The sequence below is a fragment of the Rhinolophus hipposideros genome, assembly GCF_964194185.1.
Source record: "Rhinolophus hipposideros genome assembly, chromosome: 4".
NCBI classification, from domain to species: Eukaryota; Metazoa; Chordata; class Mammalia; order Chiroptera; family Rhinolophidae; genus Rhinolophus; species Rhinolophus hipposideros.
Window position 1 is genome coordinate 63,034,642 of NC_138050.1, and position 13,278 is coordinate 63,047,919.

Genomic DNA, 13,278 nt, shown 5'->3' on the forward strand with positions numbered 1-13,278 from the left:
AGTTACTTGTTTGACTCAAGTTTAAGAAGCAAGTATATTCATGACTGGGCTCTTGAAAGTTTGAAGCAGAGGGCTTTTTTTTTGTGATGGTGTAGGAAGTAGATTATAGAATTAACTTGGATTTTCTTCAAACACAGGACAATTGTGTCACTATCCATTGTCTACACAATTGGACAGGCAATCACTGCAGTAAGCTCAATTAAGGAACTGTCAGAAGTCAACCACAATGAGCTCTCAGACTCCGACAACAGTGGAACCCCTAACAACGTTGCTGTACATGTGTGAGTTAATGTTAACTGCTGCCCTTCCCCTATCCTCCCACTGCGTGCTTATTTGGTCCTCTAATTTTTGATGTTTCCCTGAACTTCTCTGTAAGTGTAAGGAGGCCTTTCCTCCCTCATCAGCAGTATAGAGAAAGCCATTTCATTGACTAAGAGTTGGGTCTTCAGTATGGCATCATCCTAACAGTGTCTGAAGCCATTGCTCACTTGTCCGGGGTGCATCTCACACTGAGGCATGGTCAGCACATGGAAGACCTGTGTGAATCTTGAGCTTCTCTCGAGGCACATAACTCCCCTAGACCTTGATCCTTAACTGTGCTCTGTTTCCTGAAAACTCTGTACCTTTAGTCTTCTGTCTTGTACTGGACTCTTACTGATTTTTCAGTAATCCAGTTTCATAAATATTTGTTCAAGCTCTATGTTCTGAGTCCTTGATGGAAAGTGTTATTGACGAATGCTCCTCTGTGAGATTAATTTCCCTTTACTGCAGTCTGGTCTACTAGACAAGTTACAAAGATTTGCTGTTTCCTGTTTTGTGCTTCAGTTCCTTGATCTCTGAGTCAGCCTCTAATGGATTAAGAAAACATCATTGAAATTCAAATTGGTATCTGCAGTCCCTGCTATGCGTTTCTGATTTGTTCATCAATCAGATTGCTGTTCAGACAAGGTTCCTTGAGGAAACACCCTTGGTGCCCACAGGGAATCGTGTTGATGGAGCGGAGTGGTTATAAGCACGGTTTGGCAGTTGAGACTTTCATTATCTGATTCCCAGCTCTCCCAGAGGGTAGCTGTGAGACCTGGGGCAACAAATCTTCTCTGTGCCTCAGTTTTCTAATCTACACTGTCAGTTAAGAAGGATGTGGACTTTGAAGCCAGGCTGTGTGGGTTCACATTCTGGCTGTGCCCCTTACTAGTTGTGTGATCTTAAGCAAGTTTCTTAACCTCTGTGCCTATGTTTCCTCATTTGTAATAGTACCTACCTCACATAGGACTGTTTTACATCCAGATAGAACACCTAGAATGTTGCCTGGAACGTGATAAATACTCAAGAAAGCTTAGTTACTCACTTTATTTCATGGAGTTAGCGTTAGAATATACCTACAATTCTCACAAGAGTGCATGTCATATAACATACAATTAGCCATGGGTTTTTTGTCGTTTGGTTGGTTTTTTGTTTTGTTTGACAGCACTTAATACAAATTAAGAAGCAAACAATGAAAGAGGTGCTTCCGCCAGCAAATCCAGGAAGATGACCGTGATTTTTTAAAGAATTCTTTCTATGTGCAGTATCTTCCTTGACTTTATCTGTTTCATAAAATATGTTTTAGCATTTTAAAGCAATGTTAGCAACCAAGAAGACATGGAATAAATATTTAGAAAACCTAAAATTTGTAGTACCTACTATAAATCAACAAAACTACCAAACAAGGGTAAATTCTGTGAATGATTTTTTTTTTTCAATTAGGAAGCAAAACACTTATAAATAACTTGGAAAATACAAAAGTCAATAAAAATAAATGACCTTTAATGCCTTCTAATTATTATAAATAATCTTTTTACTATTGTAAAAGATTATAATAATAAATAGTTTGCGATACTTCTGTCCAGTCTTCTGTACTTTGTAAACAAGTTAAAATCATACTAAATAACCTGAGATCCCACTTTGCAATTAAATCATTAGTGTTTTCTAATGTATTTTAATGATGATTATGTGTCTATTATGATTGTACCAAAGACAATGCTTAAACATTTTCCTTACCCATTCTTTTGCTGAAAATGATAAGGCTGCAAAAGAACTTCATGTAAAAACCCCTGTTCAGTATTCAAGCTAGTGCTTTAAATTTTCTAGCTTGTAAATTATTAGATCATGGTATAAACTTGAAGGTCCATGCGATCAAGTTTCATTCACCTGTCAAGTCCATTCACCTGCATTGCTCTGCATTATTTCCTCATGTAGCTTGAGTTCCTTCCCTGTGTTTATCACTGCGCCTGGTTCTCTGAGGGAAATTAGGAAAAATGAGGTTCCTGCTTTATTATCATTATTATTAGTTTCAGGTGTACAAAACAATGTGATAGTTAGACATTTACACCCCTCACACAGTGATAACCCCCTCCCCTCTGACATCGGTGTTACAACAAATAGCTGTTACAATTCCATTCACTCTGTTTCCTATGCTGTACTCCCCATCCTGTGACCATATACATATTAGATTATAGCTGACGTTCAATATTATTCCGCTTCAGGTGTCCGCTTTTAAGGATACCACATTTCGGCAATAACCCCCCATCTTTCCCTAGGGCGCTGTGCATGATCGGCCTGCTCCTGATAGCACTGGGTACTGGAGGAATCAAGCCCTGTGTGTCTGCATTTGGTGGAGATCAGTTTGAGGAGAACCAGGTAAGAGCAGGTGTCTTCACAGAAATCACATAAATGAACTATAAACCTCCAGGAATCAAATTCCACTGACACAAAGTCTGTTCTCCACTGGATTCTTTTCAGTAGACTTGAAAGTGAGGTTCTGACCAAAACTAAGTTAGAAATAAGGTCAGATCATCAGCTACGTTTGATCAGTTGATATGTAACCAAAGTCATCGTACTTTAACTTTATCCTTTTTATTATAGGAAGCACAAAGAAACCGATTTTTTTCCATCTTTTATTTGGCCATTAATGCTGGAAGTTTGCTTTCTACTGTCATCACTCCCATTCTCAGAGGTAAAAAAAAAAATAAAATAAAATAAAATAAATAAATAAATAAATAAATAAAATAAAAAATACCTGAAGGGGACTTTATTTTTATTTTCTTTATTGTGGAGAGAAAGTCAGGTGAAAAATTTAAGTCCTTGTTTTGTTTGTTTTGTCCCTCTAGTCTCTCATTATATAATGCTTCAGCTACTGGATACACACTAGAGCACAGATTGAAATCCAGAATATGAGCTTCTTTTCTGCAAGTTTTATCTCCTTTTCTAATCTTACTTGAATCCTTTATCCCAATGACCACCGAAGAATCTATAACATCCTTAGTATAACGATCAATTTTTCTGAATTATTACCAATGCAAAGTCCTTATTCATGGTAAGAGATAAGACAAGAGAGGCTGTGGAAACCACACATTTTTGCCTTCGAGCTTTGCTCCTCGGTGATGTTCAGTGAATTAGGAAGAATTTAATGGGCAAGGTTTTATTCTTTGCTTTCTAATCATTTCAGCTATTTCTAAAAGAACTGCCTAAGAAAAAGGATGAGGCAGCAACTATCAACAGCACTCAGATTTTTGTGCTTGCTAATGAGCCATTGAGAGTTTGTGAATTTCCCACGTGGAAGGGAATATTTGGGGGCAAATTAGACCAAAACAAGACCAGGATGTGCACACTGAATCAGATTAAATTATGAAATAAAACATTTTGTGGGGATTTATGTATTTCCGCATTGACTAGTAGTTTGAAGATGACACTTAAACTGCATTCCAACTTGTGTAAAAATTTAATAGCTTTTATTCTTACCTTATGTTCCCTCACCTCCCCACTGACTAGAATGTCTACTGTGCTTGTTTGAATTCGAGAATGTGTTAAAGTATAGCTTTTTTTAAGGTAAAAAATCATGACTCTCATACAAATATGAAATGAGCATGTGAAAAGATTTTATGTAACTATTAATTAATGAGGGAACTGGAAAGCTACTACAGTTAGTTCAGATAAGGATTTGACTAACAAAGATTTACTTATATTCTTTACACGGTGGGGAATTTATTTTGCATTGCCGTGAACAGGGATCATTTGTATGGCTATGAACTGAAAACATGGCATGACTATCAGTGAACTCCTTTCTCTACAGAATTGTGAAATAGCTAGTCAAAGACAAAGTCAAAATCCCTTTAGGATCAGATTCCTGCAATCTCCATCATTCCATTGAAAGGATTTCCAGAATTCCCTACTGCCCCTTCCAAAGTCTTAATTTTTTTTCCACACCAATCCTAGGATGTCAGAGCTACTACACATCCTCAGACAGAGGTCGGCAAACTGTGACCTATGGCCCACATCCAGAAATGTGGACAAGACCACCGTACATGTATTGCCTATGGCTGCTTTCACCCTACAAAAGCAGGATTGAGTGTTGGGACAGAGACTGAATCGTCTACAAAGCCTAAAATATTTACTAGCTACCTCTTCACAGAATCTAATTGTTTTCTAATTGGCATGAATTCTTGATTTTCCAAGGCACTTTTGATTTTATTTACTGAGTATCCAGGTTGTTTTTATCTCCCCAACTAAGAAAATCCACAGAACATAAGAACTGATATTGGCTCGGCCAGTAGCAGACAGATATGTAAAGGCTAAGATTGTAATCTGTCTCCATCTCCTGCTCTTTCTATTCCAAAGCTGCTTTGCTCAGCGAACAATGACATCACTAAGGCAAATGGATAAATCTAAAACATTAAGTGAAAACAATGTGTAAGAACCAGCTAAGGATTTTTTAAAACGGGAACTATTTGAGCGTTACGAATGCCATAATGAATTTTAATCTTGCCATTTCTCCCCAGTTCAAGAATGTGGAATTCATGGTAAACAAGCTTGTTACCCACTGGCCTTTGGAGTTCCAGCTGTTCTTATGGCTGTAGCTCTAAGTAAGTAGAAATCAATTGAATTAATACAATCCTATGATCAGATCAGGCCCTCCCTTTAATTATTGAGATTAACTTTTACAAGTTTATGTCACAAATTGTAATAATAAGTAGTATGAAGATTGTCATCCCATGTTAAACATGCTCTGAGAATTCAAAGAAAGTGTATTTGGCATATTGTTGCAGATGGAATAGGATCAACAAAGGGTTTACAGGAAAAGGAATCAACTGAGCTGGACATTTCAATATTTGATACTACTTAGGCAGATTAAGGTGAAGGTCACAGGTTTTGCTAGACAATGTGAACCTGTGCCTAAAAGCTTTCTTCTTATCAACATGCGCTCATCTACAACTTGAAGACATGGCAACCTGGTCCAATTGTTGTTTAAATACTTCCAATGAACATCTAGATTTCCATCGTGTATCATCTCAAAATGTTTCTGCTAGAATATCTTCCCTCTAGGATGAGTATGTGTGTATAGCAGATGCATTCATTGGCACATTAGTTCTTGGCACTGGCTTTTTAGGAAGTGTGAAGAGATTGCTCCACGGGATAGCCTAGCTTGAAAGATGGTAGGTGTCCTCATTTCCTAGGACTGCCATAACACAACACCACGGACTGAGTGGCTTAATCAACAGAAAATTATATATTGTCTCACAGTTCTGGAGGCTGGAAGTCCAAGATTAGCGTGTCAGAAGGACCATGCTTCCACGAGAGCACTGGGAAGAGTCTCTTCTGTGCCTCTCTCCTTCCTTCTTCCTGGGTTTGTGGCAGCATAATGCCAATTTGACCTTGCAGGGCATTTCCTCTGTGTATACTTCTGTGTCCAAATGTCCCCTTTTTATAAGGACACCAGTCATATTGGAGTGGGGCCACCCTAATGACCTTATCTTACCTTGACAGTCTGCTAGGATGGCATTTCCCAAGAAGTCACATTCTGAGGTATGGGGATAAGGAATTCAGCATCTTTGGGGCAGGGAGTGGGCAGCATCATTCAGCTTATATCAGTAGCCCAATTACCATCCCAAGCCTTCATTGCCGCTTCTCTTGCTCCAATGAGGTACCAGTCGGCACTGTACCTTTTACCGTCTTTTGCTCATGTTGGAGCAATTTAGCTTTTTCCTTATGTTTATGCAAGAGCTCAGCATTCTCCCCTTTGTGTATACACATTTTCTTCCATAATTGTTTAACTACTGCCACACACTCCCTTAAAAGGCTCATACATGCCTTCTCCTCTCTAATCCTGGGTAAGGAGATGGAGATAGAGAGGATTTTAGAAACCGGTGTTTTAGGCTGGACACTGTTAAGTTGGCATTAGGTAAGGTGTCATTTAGTCTGTACAAGTCATGCTTACATCAAAGATGATGATTTCTCTTATGGAGGAATTCAGAACAGGCCAAATCCTGTGCATCGACACCATCTCTAGAAATTTCTGTCTACAACAATCTTATGCTTGAATTAGGTTTCAATTAATCTGAGGCTTAAAGATTAAAATATTAAAATATTATGGCAAAAATATGTAAACTTAATCAATTGGGCCCTCTACCATCCATGTCTGGATTGAAAAAGATTGGCGTTGGGTGAGGATACAAGGAAACTTCTCTTTCTTCGACTATAAAGAGCATCTATAATATAGGTGCAGACTTAGAGATATACTTGAGAATTGGTACCTGTCAAAATCTCAGGCCCTCTTAATTGAGAGGAAAAAGTAGAATTCAAACAATCCATTGGTATTTTAAAATTATTGAATTCTAGTGCTGGATAATCAGAAATCTTAGTATAGGGATTGTGTTTTTAGAGCATCTTCCAGAAATACTTTATTTCCTAAGTTATTTTCACAAGGTATCTTTTCTAAGAAGGTTCATCGAAGAAGAATTGCCTCATTGTAAAAGTGCTTTTACTTTTGTATCACTGTAGCTGCAGATGCAAATAATTGTAACTGTGTTTCTGTACCATGACCACAGAATAAATTGTCACATGATTAAGTAAAAGTCTCAACAAATTAGCTCCTGTGTTTTTCTGAAAATTCAAAAAAGAAGAACTTTCTCTTGTCGGTGCAACTAGAAAAATAAAGCCAGTTTTTGTCTTTATAGAGTAACACATTAATCTATTATATGAAAGCACTTACTCCTTTCTTCTCCCTTTATATAGGGATAGAACTAGTGCTTAAATAGCTACCCTGTCTTTGTGCTACGTTCTGGGAAGTAGATAGCATTAGGCTTCATTTTTTTAACATGCGAGAACACAAACGTAACATTACTCAGAAGCTTCTGTGATCATTAGAATCAAAAGATCTTTCTAAACTGGGAAGTAGGTAGGTAAACCCATTCTGTGAGTGATTCCAGTATTTCTGAAACAAGGTTGTAACTCAGATAAAAGCACATCACGTAGGTCACAGGTAGTTCTGACAACGCCTTGTCAACACATCTTTTTTTTGCCCTATCCAGTTGTATTTGTCATTGGCAGTAGAATGTACAAGAAGGTCCAGCCCCAGGGTAACGTCATGGCTAAAGTCGTCAAGTGCATTGGTGTAAGTATTTCAGTAACTCTCTCCGATTGACATTTAGTCACCCCAGAACCTTCCAGCTCCTTCAAATTAAAATCCAATGAAATGTTGACTTTCCTTTAAGCATTTTAATTGGCGTTCTTTACTATTTTGATAAATTGAAGTTTCTTAGAAAACTCACCTAATGGAAAAAGACACAAACAGAACTCAAAAAGGGAGGGATGGAAATGGCTCTTGCACTTACTAAAGAAGATCAATGGTTAAAGAAAATCAAATCAAAGTGATTCTTCACCTATCAAAATGGCAGACAGTGTCTGATGTTTGTCAGGTAGCAGTGAGACAAACATGAAGAAGTGAGGTACTGCACATCAAGAGTCTGAAGTGTACAAAGTGTCAGTAATCCTACTTTCAGGAATCAACGCTAAAAAACTAACTTTTAAAAATGGACACAAATTTGCATTCATACGTTATCAATGTAATACTTACAACAGCAAATATTTAAGTCTACCAAGTTGCTGAAAATAGGACAGTGCCCACCTTTCAGTAGTGTATCTACGCCATATTATGTAGCCATCATAAGTCTTGTTTTCAAAGACTATTTGACGATAGGAAGATGCAGAATATGGTTTATTCCATGCACATCGACATGACATATGTACCTACAGGCACATTTTAAAGTCAGGAGATAAATGTCACATGTAGGAATCTTTAAATAATGGAGTCAAATAACTTTATTCCCCTATTCACTCCCCATTTTTTTAGTGAATATATACATTGTATAATGTATATAGTATACAATATACAGGGGGAAATGTGTCACTTATTTATAAAAAAATAATAATGTGTGTGGATAATCTTTTGGATGTAACGGCAGCCTTAAGATAACTTTAGTTCACTTACTTTCCCTTTGCCTGTCTTTATTGCATTAAATTATATATGTGCACTTTACCTTGTGAAATAAACATGCTCTCTCAGGATCAAAAAAGTTATCTTCCCTTGCAGCTGTTTTCTTTTCCTCCTGCACTTTCCTCTAACATTAATTAGACCGATTCCCACCACAAAATTTTTTCCAAGCTAGGTAAGGATCTTACCAATGATCCCTCCAAGTCCTTCCTTCCCAAGTGATTGACAACTTTTGGAGTACAAATACCAAAAGAACTACTTTAAGTAATTCAGAGTCATGAGAATTGTATCTCCCAGTATCCTAAAATCAGCCCGTAGCTTTGAGTTATTCCTTTTCAGCAGAGGCATGGCCCCACCAGCAACACCATTGCCTTCCTCTCTGTTACATCATTACAAATGCACTTTGCTTTTCCTGAAGGCCTCTTACTAACAAGGACTCTTACAAGTACCTAATTTTATGATGGGTGGGCCAGTAAACTTTTCTAATCAGTGCTACCATATTTGAAAATATGCTTATATAACCTTTGTTTTCTTATAGAACCATTTCTGCATAGTGGGTTCTCACTCTCCTTTTGTGGCGATAATACATTTATTATAGACCTTTGCTATCTAATATGGTAACCACTAGCCACGTGTGGCTGTTTAACATTTGAAATGTGGCAAGTGCAACTGGGGAACAGAATTTTAAATTAGAGTTCACTTCAATTAGTTAAATTATATAATATCTTGTACATGTAGTTCTATGTAGTAGGTTCTCTTAAATATAAAAACCAATACTCCACTGAGTTATTGGAAAACTTTAAAGTATGTTTGGAACAACTTCAGGTCTGTAAACCTAGTTTTCAAACATAAATTTTATGAAATGTAAATGCAGATCAAATATACCTGATAAAAATGTAGTAAATTGACATGTGCTGTAAGTGTAAAATATACCCTGGATTTCAAAGACTTGGTATGAAAAAAGAATGTAAATTTTTGAGATTACTTTTTTAAATATTGATTACATATTAAGATCAGATTTGGGGTTTGTTGGGTTAAATAAAATATATTTTAAACAAATTGCACCTGTTTTCCTTTTGGTTTTTAATACGGTGACCAGAAAACGGAAATTGCAAATGTGTCCCCTGTTATGTCTATTGAATGCTCCACTCTGGAAGATCTGGAGAGTAAAGCAGTAATAATGTGATTTTGTTTACCCCAACTCGCACACTCCTAGTTACTAAGAGATTAGAAATAAGTGTACGTTATGCCTTTTAGCATCATCATTATACTACTAGTGTATACTATTTTATATTTTGCTTCCCTCACAAGTTTTCCATTAAAAGGAGTTTAATTGAAATGTGTTTCCCTGATGAAGTAATCAGTTGTTTTGACATTTGCTTTTTCTTTCTCCCTTCAGTTTGCCATCAAAAACAGGTTTAGGCATCGGAGTAAAGAATATCCCAAAAGGGAGCATTGGCTGGACTGGGCCAAGGAGAAGTATGATGTAAGTGGTCATCATTGCTGCAATGGCCCCAGGGTCTCCTCTAGAAAGGAACGTCCACGGCTGCAATTCATTATTAAGGCTTCATGGACAAGATTATCAGTTTAAGATTATCCTTAACCTTTATTGGCATGTTAACTAAGACTCTGGCAGAATGCTTTTTGATATGGAGAAGAACTTGATAAACAATGGATATCCTTTATATGAAAACAATATTACCTTTTCATAGATTTTTCATTTGGTATAGCCTGCCAATTATTGTATATAATTGTGATCACATAACTTTAGTTTGCATATAGAAGACTTAAGTGGTGGTGGTGATGGAATTTGCATTTAGTGGAATTTACACTTAAATTCGGATAATTTACCTCTTAAACAGACGTTTTCACTCTTGTCTTAAATAGCTTTGGAAATTTTGGTTTTCTTAAGAAACGTGGGGTAGAGTTCTTTGGAACCCTTAATCACCACCCAGCTTCTTCAGATGCAAATATATTTACACTTAAACTAACATTGTAATAGCTGTGAGTGACACAAGTCATGTCTGATTTGTGCCTCCCCCCACCCCCCAACTACAGGAGCGGCTTATCTCTCAAATTAAGATGGTTACCAGGGTGATGTTCCTGTACATTCCACTGCCAATGTTCTGGGCCTTGTTTGATCAGCAGGTAATGGGAAACTATGTTTTTGTACATCTTCATTTAGCAAACATTTGGGGGGCACTACCATGTACCAAGCCACAGTTAGTATCTAGCTCCTCAAAGTGTTCTCTTCCAGTTTCTTTTTTATTCATTTATATGATCATTGTTAGATTACATTAACTTTCTTTTAAAAAAAACAAAAACCAACAACCCTAGATAGTTCTATCCACATTTCTGTTGCAAAACAATGAAGAAATTAGGTGTGGTCAAGTAAAGGAGACAGGAAAGATTTGATCAAAATGTCCAGGACTCTTGCGGATCAAAAGTGGTAATGAAGAGATTTTCTACTGATACCTCATGGTAAAAAGATGTGTTGTCTTTTATGGGATCCACAGAATATTTAAACCGAGAGGAACTTGATATCTTCCAATCTAAAATGGAATTTTTGGTCTAGAAGTACCATCCAGGGATGGTGAATGACTCCCCTGAAGTCATTCTTAGAGCAGGGAACGAGAACCCCAATCATTGCCATGTCACCCTGTGCTCTTTCTTTTTCCCACAGCTATAAGATGTATGCCCAGGAATTTTTCAATACAGGTTTAGACAACTCAATGCAAGATGCTCAGTAGCCAAAGAAATAAGATACTGTTTCTTTTAGAAACTGGAGTTTTAAAAACATTTATAAACGTCCATGATTTTGTTGTGCAGGAAGGATTATTATAAGGGTAAACCTTTTTTTGGAAAAAAGTTGCATGTACATGCATTAATCTCCCTATAAGTAAGTATGTAATTTAGACCAGCATCTTAAGGACCAGAGAGGCAGTTTTGCATGTGGAATAGGAACCTTAACATTGGAGTTGGATTTGCACTAGAAATATCCTCATCACCTTTTAACTGTATGACTTCTGACATGGTAATAACCCACGGCAAGGCTGTGAGGATCAAAAATAGAGAACATATATAAAGTAATCAGGTACTGGTATATATTAAGAACTCAAACAACAGCATATTTCCTGACTTTCTATAGTGTCCTCCTGGTGAAGTTGATAGATTATGTTGAAACATTTACATCTTTAGTCCTCCATCGAAGTAATCATATGTACTTGTACAGTCCTGAGTCATCTTTTCCTATAAAATAGGTTGAATGTAACAAGGCTGTCCAGGCTTAAATCCTCACCTCTCTTCATGGAATCACATTTTAGGACAGTCTAGGCTGTCAAAAATGGCTCTTAGCAATACTAATGTTCTTGAAACTATGATACTAGTAACTACTGACTATTCTCAGTGTGAAACTGCTTTGCACCTTGCAGGTGATGTCATTCTTCCCAACAAGCCTCAGAAATGCCTTTTTGTCTTTCTTAAGGATAGTTTTATCTAAGAGCCATGCTTCGTAGATTCTTTGGGAGGGATGGGAGTACCACATATTGTGTTAACTTAGAGAGCAGAAGTGCAGGTTGTTTCTTCTTACCCAGTATTACAATGGAGATGGGAGACGAACTTGATGTTGAAAAAAAATGTTAAATCCTGTAACATTTCAGACCTCATTCCTAATTTGAAAAAAACACTCAACTTGTAAAACTCAACTTGACTTGTTAAATGTTTAAAACCCATGTTCCCGAATGATGCAATGAACTTACTCATTTTGTAAGGGCTCAAGATGGACACTGCAAGCAACAACGATGAATGGGAAAATTGTAAGTTTGAGACATTAAGATATTTTACCTCCCTTGGTTACTATTCCTTTGTTTTAGTCCCTTTGCCCCTTTTCTTCTTCCCTGTCATGACATCCCCCCCAAACCCCAGTATGTCTTCTCTGGGAACTTACCAATGAGACTTTTGTCCCCCTGTTTGTTTTAGGGAATTATTGAAATTCAGCCGGATCAGATGCAGGTAAGAGAAAATATTTAAGTTGCTTTTAGAGATCAAAGTCACCTTTGAGACAATAACAGTTCATCTCCACTCCATCTGCAGACTGTGAACGCCATCTTGATCGTCATCATGGTCCCTATCGTTGATGCTGTGGTGTATCCTCTGATTGCAAAATGTGGTTTCAATTTCACGTAGGTGACCCGCGGGTTGGGGTTGGGGTTGGGGTGAGGTTCCAACAGGTCTAGGGCTTTGCAAGTGCGCTGCCCTCCCTCAGCTTCCAGGCCTCGTGAAAACAATGTCTGTCTCCCCTCCCACGACACCACCTATATAGATGGGGCTTTTAAAGAACTGTATTTGAATTAAATGTCTGAGTGCCGATGTTTCTGAAAACTTGCCTTTAAAGAAGTGCTATTAATGGCAGCCTGAAAATGCGTCTAATTAAGGCTCTCTGATAGATGTTGAAGGTTGTTCGGAACAGGCTCTCATAAGATATGTCCCTTTGGCATGTAGAGTATTTTGAGCTGAAGGCCAACAAGACCCTGCGGACTCACGAGAAATGTCTGTCCCTCCTTTAACTACCTAAAAGAATCTAAATTGGGCCTTGAGCTGAAGGCAATTCAGATCCTGTGGGCTCAGGAGAAACTTCTGCCCTTTCCTTAACTATCTAGAAGAATCCAAATTGGGGGCCTTGAGCTGAAGGCAGTTGAGCTCACGAGACAAAAGCTCACGAGACACTTTTACCTCTCCCTCAAAGAATTGAAATTTGGGGCCTGGCCCATAATAAGTTATCACCAGAAATAACTTTTTATGACCTATCCATATGGCAAAGCAAACATCTAAATTACTGAACAGCTGCTCTTATCATTCTGCGAACTGCCCTCCTCCCTGTTAAGCCCCCAGGCATCTTACCTCATTGGTTGGCTCAGGATACCATATATCCCCCACTTTCCCTTTCTGTCTCTGAACCTCTAATGATTGTG

At 37.7% G+C, this 13,278-nt stretch overlaps 1 protein-coding gene across 1 annotated transcript in view; it reads left to right on the plus strand.

The window, feature by feature from the left end:
* Window positions 1-13,278, plus strand: part of SLC15A1 (solute carrier family 15 member 1) — a 47,807-nt gene that overhangs the window by 16,300 nt on the left and 18,229 nt on the right. The window contains exons 4-13 of the mRNA XM_081046266.1: window positions 138-281; window positions 2,580-2,679; window positions 2,905-2,995; window positions 4,818-4,901; window positions 7,347-7,429; window positions 9,708-9,794; window positions 10,367-10,456; window positions 12,079-12,123; window positions 12,287-12,319; window positions 12,401-12,489. Coding sequence (XP_080902392.1) covers window positions 138-281; window positions 2,580-2,679; window positions 2,905-2,995; window positions 4,818-4,901; window positions 7,347-7,429; window positions 9,708-9,794; window positions 10,367-10,456; window positions 12,079-12,123; window positions 12,287-12,319; window positions 12,401-12,489 — 846 coding nt within the window. The remainder of the gene's footprint in view (window positions 1-137; window positions 282-2,579; window positions 2,680-2,904; window positions 2,996-4,817; window positions 4,902-7,346; window positions 7,430-9,707; window positions 9,795-10,366; window positions 10,457-12,078; window positions 12,124-12,286; window positions 12,320-12,400; window positions 12,490-13,278) is intronic.